Source organism: Phascolarctos cinereus, unplaced genomic scaffold (genome assembly GCF_003287225.1).
Source record: "Phascolarctos cinereus isolate Bilbo 61053 unplaced genomic scaffold, phaCin_HiC Scaffold_2;HRSCAF=192, whole genome shotgun sequence".
NCBI classification, from domain to species: Eukaryota; Metazoa; Chordata; class Mammalia; order Diprotodontia; family Phascolarctidae; genus Phascolarctos; species Phascolarctos cinereus.
In genome coordinates, this window is record NW_027555625.1 from 184439058 (window position 1) to 184462780 (window position 23723).

A 23723-nucleotide genomic window follows, 5' to 3' on the forward strand; every position below is an offset into this window, starting at 1 on the left:
TTGTATGTTGTAGAGGTATGGTGGACAAGATGAGGTAACTTGGATGTGGGGGATGATGGGAGATGATTAGGAATGAAGAGTTGAGATTATCTCCAAGGTTTCAAACCTGGATCACTGGAAGAATGGTGGTACATTTAAAAAGTAATAGGGATATAAAGAAGAAGGCTAGGATTTTGAGGAAAGGGAATGACTTCTAGTTTGGATCTGTTGAGCTTGACATGTCTATGATCAACATAGCTGAAATCCAAATTATCATTACAGTGAGATAATCAGAAATACTGAGGTTTTTCAATGTGGTGGTGATTATTTATATAGAATAATGATCTTTCAATTTGCATAACCCTGAATGTATAAATATTGTTTGTATAGAATAAGGACCTTTCAACTTGCTAAACTCCAAATTTGTCAGTTTGAATGGCAAATTAGAAGGAAATTACTCAGCAGTACTGAAGAGGGGTTTGGCCTCAGTGCAGCCTCCCATAGGAAGTCTTTCCTGACCTTTTTAGTTATTAATGCTCCTTCCCTCCTCCAATTATCCTGTATTTAATTATCTATTTACTTCTTGTATCCCTGTAGTAGACTATAGAAATCTTTGAGGGCAGAAACTTTTTCATTTGTATGTATCTCCTCTGATCTGCACAAAATAGTCATGTAATAAAACATTTTTTAAAATTAATGAACTAGAAATTCCTTCCCTTACTTTAATGCTATGACTCTGGACTAAAGAATTACAATGGTAATTCAATTCAATTTAACAAGCATTTAATAGAAGATAAGAGGCTCTTTCCCTACTTGCCCAATTTTCCTTGTATTTTTCTTCTCTCTTGCTATTGTCCTCTTCAAAAAGGCACTACTGATTTATTAGGAAATACCTTTTTATTTTCCTGTTTTTTGAATTTTGTATTTTTGCAAAACAAGAATAGTTTAAAGTCACAAAGAAAATAGGTTATAGATAAAAGGGTAAGAAAGAAATGATCAAAGAATAGTAGAATTTTGGAGCCAAAAGAGACCTTAGAAATTATCCAGTCCAATCTTCTTTTTTACAGATGAAGAAATTGAAACTTAGAGAGAAGGGACATGCCCAAGTTTGCCTAACTAGACAATAGAAGAGTTAGGACTTGAATTCAGGCCTTCTGAGTTCAAGGTCAGCACCTTTTCCACTACAAAATGCTGTGAAGTCTGAGTTTAAATTAAAACTAAGGTCAGCACATTAATTGGACATACTGACATTGCCAATAGCATAAAGGCTAATGCCAATTTTGCAGGCTTCATGTGGGGTAGGCTTAGGGAAACAGTCCTAGGCTTTGAAAAATTTAAAGATATGGGTTTATTAAATAAAGGCTATGCTGCATGACTTTGAACAATTCATTTAGTCCCTCTCTCCATTTTTTCATCTAGGAAGAGGAGATAAAACTTAGATACTACCACCCTCACAGGGTCATTAAAAGGACCACCTTTAAAAAAAATGCTACATAAAAAATAAGCAAAAGAAATTGGATTTGGAGCTGGAGGAACTTGGGTTTGAATCCAATCTCTGCAGCATAGCAGCTTTATAACCTTGAGCAAGTCACTTCTCTATAGGACTCCAAGTCGTTCTTCATCGGCAAAAGGGGGTTGGACTAGATAACCTCCAAGCTTTCTTCTAGTTCTAAATTCCATGATCCTATTATAGCCGTGTAAGTTTGTGAAGGAGGTGGGGGGAGGGTTTAACCCATCTGCACAATTTCTTTGTTCGGTTAGAAGATGAAGTTGGATTTATTCAATATTTCTCACAAAAGCACTTGCCACTTTTACGTAAGCAGGACTCCACTGCAAGTGCCTAATGGCCAAATACAGCACCAGCTTTATTGTGCCTAGGCCAGCAGAAAAATAAAATTACCACATGATTTTAACTAGTGCCAAGAAAAATAGAAACTGACAGTAATTCAGCCCTCCCTCTGATAAAAGCTCATAATCCATATGCAGTATCCAGACCTGTGCCAACACAGGGAAATTAGATGGTTTGTGTCAAGTAATACAGTTATAAAGAAAAAAAACTCAAATAAAAAGAATTTGAGTCCCCACATTTAAATTTAAAACATCTTACACAGAAGACTTGCAGATGTAGTTTAAAGAGATATCTAATCACATAGAAGAAAAAGCCAGAGGGGTTGCTTTACAATTATGTAAAGTCAGTTTAAAACAATTCAACAAAAATTCATTAAGTGCCCAGTATGTGCAAAGAGAGAGGTGGTCTGGCATGGTTAGTAGGAAAGGGCCAGCCTTGGAATCAGGAAGATCTGGGTCCAAGTCCTGTCTCTGACATGTCCTGGCCACGTGACCAGGATCAAGCCACTTAAACTCTTAGCACCCCAGGCAGATTTCTAAAATAATAAATTATAGACCAGTTGCCAATCTTCATATGTGGAGGGAGTTTCCACGTTGGGAGTCCCTTACATTGAAACAATCACAAAACTATATTGTTTCCCCTTCATAAGAAGTGAGATGGAAGGTGGCATGAAGTACTAGAAAGATCTAGAACCTTGGAGTCACAGAATTTTAGACTCAGATGTGACTTGACCCAATCAACTCTCTCATTTCCTAGAAGAGGGAAATCCCTGGTCTGTTTTTTGGTTACTTATAATAATATTTGGACTCTGTTAGGGAAATATCTTGATAATTCTGTGGTTTTTAAAAATAATTTTTTAAAGCACACTCCCTTTTAATTTTCATTTAAAAAAATAATCCTCAAAAAACAAAACCCCAAAACTTTATCATATTGTAACGATCAATTATTAGAATAAATTTCAGAAGCAGACACTTTAAAAGAAAACATTTGTCAAATGGTTCACCAATTTCTAGGTGCACAGTCTGTCACCCAGACTTGGAGATGACTACATAAGACACATCTAACCAGTGCTGTGTATCTGTACTCTACCTAGTTCCTCCTCTGCTGGCCCTGGAAAACTGATCCCAGGCTGGGCTAGATCTCCGCCCTCTTCCTCTGTAAAGACAGAAACAAAGTAAGGGTTTAACATCTCTTCACCTTGGATCACAGTCTTCCAAAGTGAATCTTTAAACAATTGTTCATTCCCAAACATTTGAGATTTTTGCATTTTCTTTTAGGTGCTGTGGTTTGGTATTGAATGACTGCTGGAAAGTCTTTCCTTTGCCCTGAAAAACAGACCTGGGAATTTGTGTCCATATTTCTCTCAACTCCATTTCAGTACCAAGGCAGTGCCATATTTACTTGGTGTGTCCTGATCATTCATATTTACACGAACCTGGATAGCCTCAGATCAATTTAGAATTTCAAAAGCTATGCTAAAGGAAAAATCTTAGAAATACTTCTTTAATTATTCTGTGCCTCATCTGGCTACATCAGGGATTGCTGTTATTGTTTTGAATTGTCTGTTTTATCCAAAATACTAACTCATTTCCTCCTATTGAAAGAATATTATAGTCGCTGATATTTTGCCCATGTTAACTGTCCATGTAAAAGCATATACCTGAATTACAGAACTGAAGAGCCAGAAAAAAAACTCAGAGCCCATCTAACATAATCCGCTTGCTTTGTAGATGAGCAATTTGATACTCAACCAGTTAATGTAGCTTGGACAATATCATATACATCATATTATATATCAATCATATCTTCTCTCCTTTAACTTAGTATTTTTTTTCTGTAGAGCTTTATTAGTGTTAATGATGACAGTCATATCTATATATTTCCAGGTCTGTCTATAGTCATTTGGAATCAAGAAGTAGCAATGGACTTCAGATTAATACTTACACATATTAACATATATGTATGTATATACATATATATATATATATATAATATTGGTTTGGCTGTATAGGGAATCTATTATTGATGATAGCTGACACATAATAATTTATGGATTGAAAAGCATTTTGAGTACATTTGATCCTTATAGCAGCACAACAAGGTAGGTCTTAACATCATTAGAATCATAGCTCTGGAGCTAGAAGGAACCTTAGAGGCTATCTGATCCAGTTCCATTTTATAGATGAAAAAGCTGAGGCCAGAGATATTCATGGGATCAAAGATGAAGCACTAGGAGGGTCTTTAGAAGTCATCTAGTTCAATCTTCTTTTTTTATAGATGAGGAATCTGAGGACCGGTGAGTTTACATGACTCGCCAAAGGTCACCCAAGTATTAAATGGCATAGCCAGCATTTAAACTCAAGCCTTAGGACTCAACATTTAACCCTGTGTTCCTTCTACCACTTGGTGACTTGTCTATAGACACAGAGAGGCATTAAACATTAAAGATGAAATTTTAATTGAAGTTCTCTTATTAGGTTTGAACCCAACTCTTTCCTCAGTCTACTGCTTTGTCTATTGCGCAGTACATAGTGGAATCAAATTCACCCTTTTAGTGCATTTTCCTTAATCTAGTAACTTGTTTCTATCCAACATGTATGTGTGTGTGTGTGTGTGTATACACACACATATATATCCATTAATTGTGCATGTTTATCTTTGTATATATACTTTTTCCTCCCACAGCTTTCAATTTTTCTGTTAGTTACAAAAATGAACACACCGCTGCATTAATATTGTATGCTGGGAAAAAAAAATACCTCAGGCATACACACATGAAATCATATTAAAATTACTTGGAAGGTTTATAAATGGATTAATACATGGATTAATATATAAAATAATATAAATGGATAAATCTCAAAACATTTTTTTCTGATACGAAAAATGATAATATTTTAAGTGCATTATTCTGTGTTTTGGACCCCTGCACACAACCACAGTTTAGAATAAAATGTCACATACCTCCAAGGCAACATGCATTGCCATGAATATATGTTTAAAAATAGTTAACACATATATTGAAATGCATACTACAGTTAAACTTGAAAACCTATTCATTTCATTTGTAAACCCATTCAGAGCTGTACTAGTTACAAATGGACTCTGCCATTTCAACTGTTCATGAAAAGATGATTTTGAAATGGGAATGATCAATTGGGTATTGGCTGAAGCCATATTCTACTGTCCTGGATTGTGTTTACTGAACACTTAGCCAGAGGTCATCTGTTTTCTAAATGCTCCTTTGAATTGAAATAAATGCTTTAGAAGACAGTTTATAAAATATATGTATCTAGTACATTTCAACCAGTCTCCATTTTTTTTGCGTGCTTGTAGCACTTTCAGAATTGTCTAATTTTTTCCCTCCCATCTAATGAACTATCTACCAGAAAGCCTGTCAGTCCAATAACCACATTAAGAACAATATGAAGCCAGAGATGGATATGCTTTCTGCTTCTTTTTGAAATCTAATGGACAGTTCTAATTAAATACCCTCTTTTATTGGCTAGTTTCCATGGAAATGATGGTCATGTGATCAACCTGATTAACTCCAAAGCAGAATCTACATTTGTTGCCAAAAACAAGAATGTTTGACTATCAGAATGACCAATAACCAAAAGCAGAATAGACATTACATTTTAAATCAAGTTCCATATCGTTCCCTCTTAAACTAGAACAATCAGGTTGGTGAGAAGACTGCCTCAGATTCCAATGCAAAAGAAATTTCAGGGGTATTGTATGCTTGAAGTCTTTCCCCTCAGTCAATAGACAAAAACTGTGACTAGTTACATTGGATCATTGTAGGCTGGCAGTTCATCAAATCAATCAAACAACTAATGAACATTTATTAAGCCCATATTATGTTCCCAGGCACCATGCTACGTACTGGCAAGTATAATGAAAATAGCAAAAGACAGTTCCTGCCCTTAAGGAGTTTATATTCTAATGGGCAAACACAACATGCATAAATTATTCTGTGATCAGGTTAATAATATGATGTAAATGACAGTGCTTCATTGACCATAAAGGCTTAATAAATAGGAGCTATTAATTTCCAGCTAACTGTCCACCTTCCACCTGCAGCTCCTGCTTGGTTAGAACTCCATGAAGCATGATTGTATCCCCTAGTGGTCACCTGCCTCTGCTCATCCCTTCTAGCTTCCTTTTGTGTGTTGTCTTACGCCAATTAGATTGGAAGCTCCTGGAGAGCAGGGACTATTTTTTTTTCCTGATTTGTTCCTCCAGCACTTAGCATAGTTACCTGGCACATAGTAGGTACTTAATAAAATGTTTGTTGAATTGAATTATAATGTTATATTACCAAAATTGTCTGAAATTCAAATTATCTTCCATTGGTATGGATCTCTCATGCCTAATGATCTCTGTCTTTACTGCTCCCTCTAGGAATACTTTGAGCACTTTGAGGCTCAGTTCAAATGATACTTATATAAAACTAGCATGACCAAGATATTGATCCCTGCCTCAAGAAGCTTAAAAAATAGTAGGCAAGATAAGGTATAGACAAAAGTGAAAACTAATAAAATCTGATACATGCATAGGAGAGGTTCAAATTTCTACAATACAGCTGACAGATAAAATGTGTTTACATGGTAAAGAAAGGAGCCAAGGTCTTGCATTCAAGATAGTCTGTTATATACAAATGTTTAGCAAGTGTCTGTTCATTAGGTTTTGCAAAAAATGTTGTGAACATAAATAAAACCAAGTATGTATGTACACATTATCATTCTGTAAGCATCTCAGACTCAAGTTCAAAAAGAGAATTTATTATATTTCTCCTAAAATTCCTTTTCTCCAAATTTATCTATTTTCATGTCATTTTCCTACTCAAAAATCTACATTGCCTCCCTATTGCCTCTAGAACAAAGTATAAAATCCTCAGCCTGACATTTTAAAGGCAGCCAACAATCTGGCTCCAGTCTGTTTCCAGATTTCTATCACACAATTCCCCATCATGGATTCTCTATTCTAGTTGAACTGGTCTATTCATCTATTTCTTGTATATGACATTCCATCTCCTAGTAGTGTGTGTGTCTCCCATGCCTGGGTTGCACTTCCATCTCACCTCTTCATCTTAGAATCCCCAGTGTCTCAATTCAGGTGCCACTTCCTATATAATCCTTTTCTGAAGTGTCTTTACCCCATCAAGTCTCCTAATTTTTCATACCTTGTCTGTCCTAAGATAACTCTTTTTACACATCTGTGTAAATATTATATCCTTCCAGTAGAATGTAAATCCCTTGAGGACAGGGATTATTTCATTTTGGTTTTGTGTTCTCAGTACCTAACACAGTATCTGGCACAAAGCAAATCTTTAATATAATTGGCTTGAAATAGATGCATATGCATATTTTGAATATGAATATTTTGGATTTCCCTATTCTGCACCTATCACTTATTAGGGGAAGAAAACCAAGCTTAATCCCCTATTTGCATAAAACATCATATGCTCAAAAGAAAATAAATTTAGGATTCTATAATGGAACAATAGTTCCATTAGCTATGGTTTTTAGATATTATGAGATTGGGAAACCGTAAAGTAAGTGTGTCTGTAGCTCAACCCCTTTATTTTTTCTTATCTAAACCACTAAAAATGTCATAGCCAAAATGGACTAGTGCCTATATAGACAATGTATGTGAGATTAATCTGTGCTGTAAAATCAATAGCATCTGTATCCCAGTAATGCCCAAATATCTATCACATTTTCTTGGCGAAAATAGAAGTGTTCCTTAGACTGAAAAAAAAAAATGGAATCATTCACTTACACATCTGAGTGCTTCTAATGAGTTTTAGTCTCCACTAGAGAAACACAGTCTTTTTACTGTTATGACTTCTGATGGGATTTTCCTTACTTCAAACTGCTCTCTTACAATATTTTCCAGCTGAATTCACTTTATGAATTATTTTTTCTTATATACTGGAGCCTAATGATAGCAGCATGGCCTAACATACCATATTTCACCTCTGGTAAATTGTGTGTGAAGTCTTTTTGCCTTTTCATTATATTTTTTTTATATTATTATTAAAGAACTGATGCCTGAGTTTTGCATAGACTGAACAATTTCTGTGAAGGAATTGTTTCTATCCTTCGTGTACTGATTCTTGAGAGTACAAGAGACAAGGAGAGCCTTGGAGATGCCCTATCAGGTGCGAATGGTACAAGGGTAAGAGCTTCGGTTTGGGTTAAACTCGTGTTCAAATCCCAAGTCTGGGACTTGCCTATGTAGCTTTGGGTAAGGCTTTATTCTTATCTGGTAAGAAAACAGGTTGGGCTAGACAAATTCCAGCATCCTTTCTAGCTCTAAACATATGATTCTTATGAATGTTCTCAAGTAGCAAAGTCTGGGATCACATTTCCTCATGAATAATCACACTTCATGATCTTATCTACTCAGGCCAGTGCCTGGTACCTTTCCTCTCCCTTAAGGTTTTCAAATGCCATTCCATCTTCTCAAAGATCTATATTCTCCCAGAATCACATAGATAGAATACATTGACATGGAAACCTAGAGAAAGACACAACTCACATAGCTGGGCAAAAGAATTTTGTGACTGCTGTATGTAAAGGAAATTACCTAGCTCCATGTCCACATTCAAGTCTTACGCTTAGAAATCACATAGCTACTTTAATATAGGAGCTTGCCCTCACAATTACAAGGGGAGGAGACCAAATTGAAACAGATGACCAGAAACTGAGTTGTCTCTGCTGCTGCTTTTTATACATAAGCACTTTCATGGGAAGAAAAATAATAGATGAGAATGACATTGAGTATGCTGCTTTTCTTTTAAGTCTTATACCTGCTTACTGGTCCTGTCTTTTTGCCTCTTATGATTCCACTCTTGCTTGTGATTGTGTGGTGGCCACAAATTTAACTAATCATAATAATAGCTCACAATTATGTGGTCTTTTAATCTTTCCATATGACTGCGAGATAGGTGATACAATTATTATAACCCTTATTTTAAAAATGAGAAGGCTAGGATTCCAGGTACTGAGATGACTTTCCCAAGTTATTGGCAGGGCAGAAATCCAAACCCTGGTCTTCTGGTAAGAAACCAATGCTCCTTCAACAATACTGTGTTCTCTCTCTCTCTCTCTCATATGATGAACAGGTGTAATGCAATATGTGTCCTTGGAGAAAATATGTACATTTCTCCAATATTTGTTTCACTCACCACTAACATCTTACTCCAGTGCTTCATTATGTTACAGAGATAACCTAGTATTCTCAAACTATGGCAGTAAAGGCCAAGTTCTGGCAGGTACTTATGAGCTGAACAAGCTTGAAGTTCAGGCCAATTGACACAGACAGTATACCTGTTATTAGAGGACTGCAGAGTCATGAAATGTTTGAGCTGGAAGAAACTTCAGAGTTCAGTGAATCTAATGGGTGGAAATCAGGATCTAGAGACAAGAAATGAATTTTGCTAGATCACAAATAGAGGATGCAAACCTGTCTTCCAACTCTAAGCCCAGTACTATTTCTCTGACCTTGATATGTTAAGAGGTTGGTCACCAGATGTGGCTCATGACACGTATTTTTTAGCTGCAGTAATTCAAGGAACTGTTACTAATGTCTAGACTAGCTGTGATTAGGAAGCATGTGTATATACCAAAAATGTTACAGATCCCTAGAGTACTGAAATGAGTTATTGACTAGAGAGAGAACATGAGGTAGTGGATAGAGCTCAATTCATAGTCAGATAGTCCAGGGTTCAAATCCTTTGACACATACTGGCTATACAACCCTGGACAAATCCCTTAGCCTCTCAGGGCTCTAAGCAAATTGTTAAGAGTATAAATTAGTCATCTGCATTGGTAGAAGCATTTTTAAAAAAATGACAGTTCCTTACACCAATGAAATCCCAAATGGAAACCAAAAACAAAACAAAAAACCCCACAACTCCTATAATCTAAAAAGCTGCATTTTAATAAATCTTTCAGGTTGCTTAACTTGCTCTTTCTCTGGTTATGCAGGTAGCTTTAATGAAGCCTTTTGGCTACCTTTATCAAGAGCAAAATTTCACTTGATGAACCCTGGCAGCTGGAGACAGTGGATCATTATTGTAATGGCCTTTTAAATTGGGGCCATCCTGAAAGTAGTATAAGAGGTTCTCTTCATAAGGTGGTTTCAGGGGCTCAGAGTCTCTTCTTTAAGCCTGTTGCAAAATATCACTTGCTTACTGACACGTTATTTTTGACAGCCTTTAGCTTTTCACACTGTCATTTTAGAAAAGGTTTAAAATGCCAATATCCTTAAGATTCATACTAAGTGGCAAATGACTTCTATCAGATCCTCTATTGAGGGCAGACTTTGCTACGACTGAATAATGGGGAGGCCAAAGACATGCTTTTGCTTAACCAGGAAAAAAAAAAAACCTATGAAACAGGAATCTCACATTTAGACATTTGAATGTATCTAGTGTGTTTAGTCTCCTCTAGAGAAAAATACATCTCTTGTGATTCAACTATACACCTGGCAGCCACAGGAACGTGGACCACCCACATGGACACAGCTGTCAGTGCTTACTACACAGGCAGGAATGGGGGCAGCTTAGCTCTACCTAAGAGGAGAGCCCAATGGAGTGTGTTCTGCCTCTTTTCCAATGTGCAGGTACTATGAGAACCAGCTGATGGATTCCATCCATTGCTAGTTATTATGTCTTCTAACCCAGTTATCTCAGCTCACTAAGGTTTGCAGAGTACTCTGGACTGTTCTTGCAGAGAGAGAGGCAGGAAAATAATTCCTTCAGGACACTATCCCTGTAGCTGGAGGTGGGTGTTTCAATTTCTTTATTTATAGCATCTTCCTCTCTGAAATCACCTCTCATTTACACTCTGTATCTTGTAGGTACCTAGTTTTTTACATGTTGTTTTTCACCCCTCCCTAAAAATGCCCTAAAGTACTGAATGCCCTAAAAATGTGACCTTCTTGAGGGCAGTAACTGTTTTTATCTTTGACTTCCCATCACTTAAAGTGACTGGTACACAGTAAATACTTAATACATACTTTAAAAAATGATCTCTTGAGTTTAGTGCTTTGAATTATTATAAATAATTATATTCAATTATTAATAATCAATACATTCATAATAAATATATTATGAATAATTCATATTTATAATATCACTTTAAAGTCTGCAAGGCACAACAATTCGGTGAGGTAGCCAGTCCAAGCATCCTTATCCCCATATTACACATGATAAAACTGAGGTCAGGAAGCTGAAGTGAAGTGAAACTTAGCACACAACTAATAAGTATCAGATCCAGGACTGGTTTAGTACAAGTGGGCTCCTGGTATGCTATCTTACTGGTCTATGCATGTTATTTAGGTTTGCGTTCTAAAGGAGGCAGGTGGTCTTATGTCAGTGGAGTCGATAGCTAGTCAGTGGTCCATGATGAACTGACTTAAAGTCATTTGTCTTAGCCACAGCAGTTTGAAACTCACCTTTACCTGAGAATAGATGGAAATGGAATAAAACAGTAGATACCCATGACCTAGTTCTTTTTCTAAAATACCTCACTGCCACATTTGGCATTTAGATGATATATCATATTATTTCTCTTCCAACAGATGGATTTCCTTGTTAAGGTTTTTTTTTTCAATCTTATATTTAAATGAGTTTGCATTCCTAGAGCACATGGGCAAATTTGTTGGAAATAGTAATGAGGTGTATCCTATTATTTTTTTTAATTTTATTTTAAAATTACATGTATATGTCTGTATATATAATTCCTTTGGCATAGGGAGCATCCACAACTCCAATGTAACTCAAACTCCTAGAGATTTACCTGGAAACTGAGAAGATGTCAGTCAGTAGCAGGATATTAATAAGAGGATGTTAATCGGTAAATATTTACTAAATACCAGCTATGTGCCAGGCATTGTGCTAGGCTTTGAGGATATGAAAAGAGGCAAAAAATGGTCCTCACCCAACTCACAGTCTGGGCAAGATTATAAATAAATATATACAAGACAAATAGGAAATAATGAACAGAGAAAAGACACTACAATTAGGAGGGGATGAGAAAGGCTTCTTGTAGATGATGGAATTTTAGCTGGGGCTTAAAGGAAGTCAGGGAATCCAGTAGTAGAGATGAAAAAGGAGTATTCTAGGCATAGGAGACTGCCAGAGAAAATGCCCAGAGCTGAGAGATGGAATGTCTTGTTTGTGGAGAAAGCAGGAAGCCAGTGTCGCTGGATCTTCTGGTATGTGGTGGACAGTGAAGCATAAGAAGATTGGAAAAGTACAAGGGGGCTGGGTTGTGAAGGGCTTTGAATGCCAAACAGCATTTTGTATTCTATCCTGAAGATAATTGGGAGCCAATGGAGTTTGAGTAGGAGGATGACATGGTTGGACCTGTTCTTTAGGAAAATTATTTTAGTGGCTGAATGGAAGGTGGATTAGAGTGGGGAGAGATTTGAAGCAGTCAGACCCACCATCAGATTAGTGAAATAGTGCAGGTATGAGGTGATGAAGATCTGTATTATGAATGGTAGAAGTGTTGGAGAAGAGAGGGGAGCATTTTTAAGAGATGTTGCAAAAGTGAAATTGATAGGCCATTAAACAGATTGACTCCAGCAGGGGTGTAGTGTGTGTGTGTGTGTGTGTGTGTGTGTGTGTGTGTGTGTGTGTGTGGAGAGAGAGAGAGAGAGAGAGAGAGAGAGAGAGAGAGAGAGAGAGAGAGAGAGAGAGAGAGAGAGAGAGAGAGAGAGAGAGAGAGAGAGAGAGCGCAAGCTTATGAGGAGTTAAGAATGACTCCTAGATTGGCAGATTGGAGGAAAGGTAGGATAATGTGGATAATGTTGCCCTCTATAGTGATACAGAAGTTAGTAAGAGGGGAAGGGGTTTAGGGAGAAGGATAATGAGTTCAGTTTTGGTCATGTTAAATTTAAGATATCGATTGGATATCCAGATGTCTGAAAGGAATTTGGGCATATGAGATTGCAGGTCAGCAGAGAGGTCAGGGCAGGATAGATATATTTCAGGATCATCATAAAGATGATGATTAAGTCCATGGAAACTGATGAGATCACCAAGTGAAATAGTATAGAGGGAGAAGAGAAGATAGCTCTAGACAGAGCCCTGTGGTATACCTATGGTTACAGGTCATGCTATGGCTGGGGATCTAGAAAAGGAAACCGATAAGGAGTGGTCAGATAGGTAGGAGGAAAACCAGGTCAGAGTGGTATCCTGAAAACCTAGAGAGAAGACACTATTAAGGGAGAGGGTGATCAACAGTGACAAGGACTGAAGACGCTTTGATTTCGCACTAAAGCCAACCTATCAAGTTAAGAGAAATCTATTGATTTAAGGTTTATAAAGTGCTTTTTTCACAATTCTATGAGACAGGTAGTGAATTATTGTCTTTTTTATACAGATGAGAAAGTGGAGGCACATTCATGTTGGGAGACCTGTCTAGAGTCATACGGTAATTCTTCTCCAAAGTAATCTTACCAATTAACAATTGGGAAAACTTGGTGCTTTTCTTTGCAAAATATTGAACAAACTAATGAAAACTTGACATCTGGGGAAGAGCCTATAAAATACTGGAACCTGCTGATGACTTAGAAAATATAATTTTCATTAATGCTCTTGGATATCTGAATTTGTATTCTACTTTTCTCCATTTATAAAGTACCAAACAATACCCTTCTGTAACTAGTACTCTCCTCTAATGTATTGTAAAAGTCCCATAAGACCTTTCAGTTGCTATTAGGCCTGTCATTTGCTTTCTAGATATAAATATAATTTATTTAACATCAGGGATTAACTGGATTAACTGAGTTGAATTTGGATAATTATGGAATCATAGCATTCATTTGTGAATACTAGAGATATTTCACATGTAAGGGAGACAACCCTGCTGGGACAGTGAAATGAGAACCTGTAGATACAAAGTCCAGCAGCAATGACTTGGAATGAAGGGAAGAAGAGATTTGTTAACAGGAGGAGCACGAGATGGGCAGCTAGGTGCCACATTGAGTAGAGCATGGGCTTGCAATCAGGAAGACATCTTCATGAATTCAAATCCAGTATCAGACACTTACTAGCTATGTGACCCTGGGCAAGTCACTTAACCCTGTTTGCTTCAGTTTACTCATCTTTAAAGTGCGTTGGAGGAGAAAATGGCAAATCATTCTGATATATATTTTCAAGAAAACCCTAAAGTGGGGTCACAAAAAGTTGGACATGACTTAATAACAACAAAGAGCATCAGATAGATCACCACTCAGAGCACTTAAGACAAAAGCCAGGGTCTTTCCTGCTTTTTGAACATTTCCTAAGAAAAAGATTCAAGTATTTCTGGATGCAAACATTCACAGCTTCACAAGTACTTAGTACTTTTGGCTTTGCAGTGCTTTATTACAGTGACTGTTTGGTTATACACATGATTTTTCCAGATCTATTTACCATTGCTGACAAGAGGTTTTTACCATTGTAGTTATCAGTAGACAGCTAGGTTTAAGAATAATGGCCTAGGAGTGTGAGTGTGTGTGTGTGTGTGTGTGTGTATGTATGTATCTATATGTACATGTGTTTCATAAGTTTATGAAGGGTAAAGAATGATTTTTATTTCATAGGTTTTTTCTATTTTGTTAGTGGGGTTTAATTGCTGTGTTATTTGACCTCTTGTGATGAGCTATATTTGTAAGGAGAGAGTACACTGGAGAGTACAAGCCATCCCAAAAGTCTTAGTGCAGTTTTATGCTTTAAACTGCACTAAGACTTTTGGAATAGTCTGTATTTCCTTTCTACTCACTGGACCTGAGCATACTGTGAGGTCCACTAAGGTGAAGTGAGAGACTTCCATTATATTTCAGTGATGGTTCATCTGTGATATTGATTTCTTTTTTTTCAGTGTGGGTGGAAAATCTAGGTTACCTACATTGTCAGGAACAAGTTGGGACCCCTCCCTCCAAGATTACACTTCTGTGGGGGTTCATGTGGTTCACTGTTTGTGGGTCAAGATAAGGCTACCAGCATTAGCACAACAGGTACCCATTGAGAATTAAAAAAAACAACACACAAACAACTTTTCCCTCAAGGAATAAGCTATAATTTGGCAGCAATTTTTTTTATTGATTTTTTTTCTTCCAGTGCAAATTCTAGTAGATCTCTGGAGAAACTAACTTTATAGTCTTAAAGTGTTATGATCTGCATTGCTGAACTGCCATGGTACCTTTGTAGATAGTCACCATTGCTATCCATTTGGTGGGAGAGTTGTGCTCTCAGTGGCATGATGTGACCTTTGTCAAGGACTGTTATGAGAAAAAGGGAAAAATTCTAAAATTAGGTATGAGAGCTCACCACTTTGAGTTGTTGTTGGAATGGCTCTTTGGACAGCTCATTGCCTGCTTAGAGGACATGAGGCCAGGCTCTCCCTCAGAGATGTTGGCTATTTCACTTTTGCTACTATCTTTTTACAAATAGCCCAACTTAAGCCCAAAGTGTGCTGTAGTGGAAAGAACAATGAAATTAGTTATAGGACCTGAGTCAAAATCCTGACTCTGCCATTTATTACTTGTGTCACCTTAAGTGATTCACTTTACATTTCTGGCCTTTCACCAGCTATGTTGATATGTGTTTGGGGGGTATTATTAATGGTCTTTTAAAATTAGCTTTCAGAGACCACCTAAGTCATATACCTGAGAGTGATTTATCACATTCTTTAGCTTATTTTTCCACTTCCTTCATCTCTCCACTAGATGGCACCAAAAGGAGTCCCATAGATAGTTGCTATAGAACACTTCACCTCACACTGGTAAATAGGTGCTGGTCCAAAGGGCTTCCAAGTCTGTGGCTTTGAGATGCTTTTTTTAAATTCCTCTTTAAAGAGTGTCTCCCGACCTCCCTGACTCCTGAGGTGATTTTCTTTTATGTTTTCCCCACCTTAAGGACAGGCAGCTTGCTTTCCCATCCTGTCTGGAACAACTCCTCCTATTTTCTGAGAATGAGGATGAGCCCTCTTCTCTCCCATCCTTTCTCTGTCCCCATTCCCTTCTCCTCCTTTTTATTCCCATCATGCCCTACCAAGCAAATATTCTTGAAGTCTAGTAAGTCTGAAATAGGTGCCAAAACCCTGGTGGTGGGAGAGGGATGTAAGCAATGAGTTTTCTGCTGGCATTTTTGCCATCCCCAGCTGAGAGTTTTATTTGAATAGAATCCTCACTTAGAAATGCATTGTTATATTAAATGATGATCTTTTAGTCACTGGATTGGGCATATTTTCTTATAAAGCACCAAATGTTTACATATTTATACACAAAACATTTCTATAAAGTATGGAAGGACAGAAATAATTCCTACTGGACATATGGGAAAACTAAGGTTCATGGAGATTAAATAATTTGCTAGAGGTCACACAGTCATTGCAGTACCAGCAACAAATTGAAGGCTGGGTGCTCTTTGCAGGATGCCACACTGAATTAAAAAATGAACAGTGTGGAAGACATGTTTTCCTTTGGTTTCTGAAGAGAATAGTCTAGTCTTTTCATCAAAGGATGAAATATTTTCTTTTCAAATGAGTGTTTTTACATATTTAGTATGGAAGATTCAGCGTTCTTCTAACATTAGTTTTTAAAGGAACAGTTAAGTTGCAAAGATCAGCATGGCGTGGTAGAACGAAACCCTGGGTTTCAATACTAGTTCTCTATTTAATACCTGTCTTACTTTGAACAAGTTACTTAAAGTCTCTTGGCCTCAGTTCAAAATCATAGGATTATAGGATCAAAGAGAGGAAAGCCCCTCCAAGGCCAGTTAGTCCAACTTCTTTGTTTTACAGATGAAAAAACTGAGACCCAGGGAGACTAAGCACTACCTGGAGGTCACGAGTTGTATGTTAAGTGCAGAGCCAGGATGTGAACCCTAGTCCTACAACTCTAAATCTAGTTTTTCTACTATGCCATTTTGTGTTGTTATTGTTCCCCTGAGATGACATGTTCATTACAATCTCTCTGTCTTTGATCATGTTACTCTTCTTACCTGGAAGGCTTTTCTGCCTCTTCTTTCTAAAAATTTTATGAGTCCTTCAAGGCTACTTTAATTTTAAAGTCTTATTTGATTAACAAATCTCCTAATCATTCATAGATTTATCTATTTTTAATGTTTATTGCTCTTTTAATGTTATATATAAAATTATAAATTAAACTTTTATATATTAAAATGCCTTACACCTCCCCACTCTTGTAACAAATAATAAAGAGGACAGCAAAACATTTTGGCATTATATCACTGGAATCTGACTGTACATGCAGTGTTCCACATCCATAACCCCCCACCCTGCAAAGAAGGGAGGGTGATCATAAGAGCTAGCACAGAAGAACTTAAGTATCATTTGGTCCAAAGTTGAAGAAACACTCTCAGACAGGTTAAGGGAGCTCTCATCCTTGTCTTACATTTCTTTCTACTTCAAATGTATTTGACTTTTCTCCCTAGTTAGATTGCAAGGCCTTTGAAGACATTAACCAAATCTAATATTTCTCTCATGTCCCCCCCACACCAGTTTCTGATTCATAAAGCTAGGCACATAGCAGATACTGAACAAATTCTCTTGTTAATAAAATGAATGACAATTTTCTGGCATCTTGTACAGCAATCTGAGTCACTTTATCATTTGAAAGTTAACTTTTGAAGGAGGAATGAATAAGGCCGTGTCTTTAGCCACTTCCTTTAATGAGAAGGGCTGAAATCTGCTCAAATGAAGCTTCATTTATGCTCTGTTAGGACAATGACATTGATTAGTTTTAATGCTGATTTCCTCTTCCATTTTGTTCACAGCTGTGTAACTCAACTCAACAAACATTTATGCAACCAGCCTGCATTCAGCCTCTGTTGTAAAGATTACTAATGGATTTCTTTAAGCATCCTGGAATAGTCACATTTTTACCCTGAATTATGAATTGCATCTCAAAAGAAATTGCCCCAGCATATCCATAAAACCTGTGACTTCAATGAGACTGTGAAAGAAAAAACCCTCCAAGTCACTGATGATGTGCCCTGTGCCCTGAAAAATGACAATGAATACTATTGTGTGAAAATAGGTGGTAGAGAAAACTAATTATTCTCCTGTAACAGGAGAACTATTGTTGCTATTCTGTCCCTTGGGGAAAACAATCAAACAAGGAGAAAATGAATAGTGTTCATATAAAAAAGTCCTACCTACGGCAAGTTCAGTCATACCTGGAGGAGAGGAGAAACATTCTAGCCCTTACATTCCCTTCCTTCTTTTCCCCGGCCACCAGATTGGAGGGAAGGAATGAAGAGAGAAGTCTATGGCAGTAAGACTCTTGGCATGATCCCTGTGACATGTCAAGTAGGGCCAGCCAATTGAGGACTAAGAGGTGAGACATAAGGAGAGTGTAAGCATGGCAAGGGAAAAGTGATCCTTCCCAAGATCAAGGCTGCCAGCTAGGTAGCTAGCACAGTAGATAAGAGTGCTGGACTTGGAGTCTGGAAGACGAGTTCAAATACTACTTCAAACACTTATTATCTGTCTGACCCTGAGTAAGGCATTTAATGAGACTCGGTTTCCTCATCTGCAAAATGGGGATTATACTAGCACCTACTTCACAGAGTTACTGTAATGAACATAGGAGATAACATTTGCAAAGTGTTTTGAACACCTTAAAGCACTGCATAAATGCTAGCTATTTGTCATTAATAATAATTAGAAATAATAATAATATGATTATAATTATTGATACCCTGGTTCAATGCCCCCTTCTTCCCATGCGAGTTGCACCTCTGAGTAACAGAATTCAGCTAAATCTCATTCATCATTCAATTCCATAAGAGCTGTTCCCTAGCTTTGAGGCTCTAATCAAACAAAGTTAGATTATAGGCTGGTCCTTCCATGTAATTTAAAAAGTTGTTGTCCAAAAGAAATCAGTGCTGCTTAGCAACTAAGATACGCTTAATTTCTGGTCCCTCTGGAACCTGAAGGGAAATTTACAAAGGCCCTTCAGTACATTAGTGCAGTGCCCTTTTGCTTCATCTTCAGATATCCTAAGGCTTCAAGACAAAATCATGAGCCATCTGTGCCCATATAAGAATATTATTCGCACCCAATGCTATATTCATTATGTTTCCCCAATGTAATTTAAATATGAATTCTGCCTGAATATGAAGTTCAATCCTTCGAGCTACTATTTTTATAAAGGAATGTTTTATGTTAAATTTTGTTTAAGATAAGGACATATTGCTTATGCAGAAAACTTATTTTAATGTGAAGGCCTTGGCATCCTGTGATAGTTATCTTGTAAACTATATGGTCTGAAATTCTGAGGATTAATAATAATTAACGGAGCTTAATAATTCACATGGTCACTTTCTATGTCTATGTTATTAATTTAAAAGTCTCTGTAATTAGCAGAAAACATTGAAAAAACAAAGATTGCCTTTCAAAATCTGATGCCAACCCACAGTTGGATCAAATATAATTCTCAAAAATTTTGGTCTCACAGTGTAGTTGCAAGGGCATTAGACTCAGTCAGGAGACCTGGGTTCGAATTCCACTTCTGATACTTGGTACCTGTGTGACATTGGGAAACCATATAAGCTCTAAACCTCAATTTCCTCATCTATAAAATAAGCATCATAATACCTATGGTACCAATCTCATAGGGATGTTGTGAGAAATGATGTATGTCAAATGCTTCATAAACCTTAAAATGTCGAGGACGTGATAACTCCTATTATAAATCAATCATCAGTGGTTTCCTACTGGGGATGCAAAGAGAAAAATAAAATGTCTTGCCCACAAGGAGCCTATAGTTTATCAGGGAAAGTAACATACACATACATAGGTATATGTAAAATAAACCAGACTGTTTGGAACCAGACTGTGAATGTACACAGTATGTACATGTACAGGATGTACACAGAGGAGAGTGATTATTAGGAATATTTATTCCATAATTCTAAATTGCCAAGGCTTATAAGTTCCCTTTTTGCAGGTTGCCATAAAGTAAATGCTATATTAAGTGCCAAAAGGAAATTAAACTTCAGATACTGGATTGACCCATCTGAAGAATTTGTGGCCAAAGACACTTAGGGAAAAGCATTGGTCCTCTATTTTATAGAGTAACAATAATAATGGCTGTCATTTACAAAGCACCTTCCAGTTCATAAAGCATTTTCTCATACTTTATCCCTTGTGATCAGGACTTAGCACAATGCCAGGCACCTAGTAAGATTAATGAATGCTTTTTATTGATGATATTCATAAAAATTAGGTACTTTATAGGTTTCAAAAATGCATTTACATAATTTGGTCTCTATAGTTTGGGCAACTACTAGTATCCTTTTTTTACAGATGAGGAAACATTCAGAAATGTGAAACTATTTATATAAGGTTACATGCCCTGTACATAGGGGAGCCAGTACTCAAACTCTGGGTCCCTGACTCTAGGTTAAGGGATCTTTTCATTCCACCCCTAATTTTGAGGGGTTTTTTTATAAATTGATAGTAGTACTAGTAGTGATTTACATTTCTGTAACATGTCAAGGTAAAGAAAACTTTCCTCACAAGACCATGAGATGGGGAATACAAATATGATGATTCCCATTTTACAAATGAGAGAATGGGTGTAGACAGGAGAAGTGATTTGTAGATAATGTCTCATCTAGTAAGTGTCAAGGCTAGGTGTGTTGGCCGGCTGAATGGAACAGGGGCAAGGATACTGGGCTTGAATTCAGAGGACTAGGCTCAAATCTTAGATTTGTTGTTTACCTCTGGTGTGACCTTGGACAAATCATTTCATATCTCTGGGTCTCTATTTTGTCACCTGAGGGAATTGAAGTAGATGATCTCTAAGGTCCCCTTCAGTTTTGAATTCCACCAATAGGTCGCCCTAAGATTCCAAGTCTGGAGTAGGTCCCACTATGCCCTGCTCTAGTATAGTCAGTAAAGCAATCATGACTTCTACCTATCTCCTCTCCTTTTCGATTATACAATAGGTATTCTTATTTTGTCAGGGATTTTTAAGGGCGTTTTAACTTAACTTCGTAAAATACTGCTGTTCAAATATTCCTAAATACTGAATCTAGTACACACTGCTTTTCAATGCATGCTGAATATATAAGCATGTCTCTAGATGTCACCATCTTCTCTATAGATTGGTTCTTTATATGTTTTGGACTCCAACTAAAAATGTTTTGTTAGTAAGTGTTCATGGAATATTATCTGGTTTGGCATAGGTGATTTCATCTACATGGAGATTCCTCAATAAAGGCCTATAGGGAAGCACTGTAGTTGAGTTCCACTGTATACTATTGTTTAGGTATTATAATTACACCAATTATGTGAGTGTATGTCTATGTGTGTGCAAAGACATGGATATATATATATATATATATATATATATGTGCATACATATGTGATCATATGCATAAGTAAAGACTTAGTGCATCTTTAAGCTTTAATAACTTCAGAATTATAAATGCAACAACCCTACAAAAGTCATTTGAAAGTTTAATTATTCAAATTTCTTTTGCATTTAGTTTTGTGGATTTTGAATGATAAATTTTTATTTTTAATTTCAACAATACATGGCATCCTGTAATTATGCATCACATATGTGATGGCTTCTGGATGATTCTTTCTCAGACCAGGGGATCTATAGAAGTCCTCTTGCGTGGTCACCAGGGTCATCATATCTATCTCCATTAGCCTTTCTTGTAGGGTCATGTTAAAACTCAAGTATGCACCATGACATCATTGTTTGAGTGATCTTAATGCTGAGATTATAAATACAATCCTTCTAGATACTGAGTAGCAGCTGATGAAAGTTTTTAGCAATTTAAAAAATTGGGTATAGCAGTGTGTGTAGCATGAGATAGCAGATATATAGAATTTTAATAAGATCCACAAATAATTTGAAATTTCAAGTAATTAACCTTTCAAATATGCTTTTTATAAGTTCGTAGCATTTACAATTCTTGTTACTAAAAAAAAAATTAAAACTGCAGTAAAACTTTTGGGACACTCTGTGTATATGATATCTTTCCAAACTTTGGAATATATATAACTGCTCTGTTGTAAGGTGGTTTATTAATATTATTGTTTTTATAATTATGGATAATAATAATAATATAATAACTCTATGCCTTTGATTTTATTAGTATAGACAACTTCCTGGTAAGAAAACTCCTTCCCCAGTTCAGGCTAACCACTACTTCATAAATTTATCATCTTAGAGGCATATAGCCTAAGGCATTGAGAGATTGAGTTATTTCAGCAATGTTGTACAACCAATATGGGTCAGAGGCAGAGTCTGAACCAGGTCTTGCTGACTCTGAGGTCAGTTCCCTATTACTACACTAGCTGCCTCTCACATGTATCTATTCTATACCTATACCTATCATTGAACATATAGCTGTATATGTACACTCAACATCTCTCACAAGATCCCCTTATCTCCACAACCATTCTAATGTGTTCCCTCTTCTCCTCTCAATGGAACTATTGCTGCAGATTCTTTGTATCCCCTCTGCAGTCCGTCTATTAAACTGCCAAATATGGCCATGGCATAACTCTAAACATGCCAGTCCCCTGCTGAAGGATGTTCAGTGGTTCCCTATTAACTCTAGACTAAAAACAAAACAAAACAAAACAAACTTCTCTTTTTATTTAAAGTTCATCATCATTTGGCTTCATCCTACCTTTCCGGCTTTTTAAACACTATGTCTCCCCAAACCATCCCCACACACTTGATAATCTCACCAAATTGGCTTGCTTGCTGTCCCCCACATAAACATTGTGTGTCTTGCTTCTCGTGTAGCCTTTCACACAGGCAGTCTGGTATGCCTGAAATACCTTCCTTACTTATTTTAGTCTCTTATTTGCCCAAGCTCCCTTCAAGACTAGGATCAAGGGCACCTCCTTCAAGAGACTTCCCACATTTTCCCAGTAGTCATTACTCTCTCCCAAACCATTTTGTATTTATTTTGTATATATCATGTATTTACTTATCTTTGAACATGTTCTACTTCCTCATCCCTAGAAGAATGTAATATGAGATAGGTATTGTGATCCTGGTGACCAATCATTGAACAATAGTATGTTCAATGATATTTCACTTTTAAAATTTTAATCCCAATGCCAAATAATGTCTGGCATTTAATACATTCTTGTATAAACATATACACACATAGATATATAGCATAGATATATAGAGACGTGTTCTGTGATTTCATTAATATAGGACATTTTTATGTGAGGAACTCCCTCCCAGCTCCCTGTAACTTATAGTCTTAGTTGTTGTTGTTCAGTCATTTCATTCATGTCCAACTCTTCGTGACCCCATTTTGGTTTTTCTTGGCAAAGATACTGGATTGGTTTGCCATTTCCTTCTCCAACTCATTTCACAGATGAGAAGACTGAGGCAAATTGGGTTAAGTGACTCGTCCAGGGTCACATAACTAGTAAGTGGCTGAGATCAGATTTGAACTCAAGTCTTTCTGATGCTAGGCCCAGGTTCTGTCCAATGTGTCATCTAGTTTTATAGAGCTGCCTAGATCATTAAGAGGTTGTGACTTTCCCAGAATCACACTGTCAGTATGTGTCAGAGGTGAAGTGTAAAACCAGGTTTTGCTGGATTCAAGGCCAGTTCTCTACTGATTATATTAAGCTGCCTCTCATTATGTGACTACACATGTAAGCAGTCTGTACACATAAGTATACAACCACAAATGCACACACATAAAATGTATATAGATTTTTTTTAAAAGGTGATCTATACTAGTCCATAGCTTGTCCAAATAATTAATTTATTTAATGGAACTAGGCACACTGGTAGAGAAATGAATAATGGCATAAAATTGTTTTACTCCTAGATTTAGAGCTGAAAAGAACTCTACACCTCATTTAAT

General features: G+C 36.8%; 1 protein-coding gene across 2 annotated transcripts in view; it reads right to left on the bottom strand.

The window, feature by feature from the left end:
- DLGAP2 (DLG associated protein 2) overlaps nucleotides 1–23723 on the bottom strand; it is a 1185476-nt gene that overhangs the window by 242280 nt on the left and 919473 nt on the right. For both annotated transcript variants that reach the window (XM_020973015.2, XM_020973016.2), the window contains exon 4: nucleotides 2918–2983. In XM_020973015.2, the coding sequence (XP_020828674.1) occupies nucleotides 2918–2983 (66 nt within the window). The remainder of the gene's footprint in view (nucleotides 1–2917; nucleotides 2984–23723) is intronic.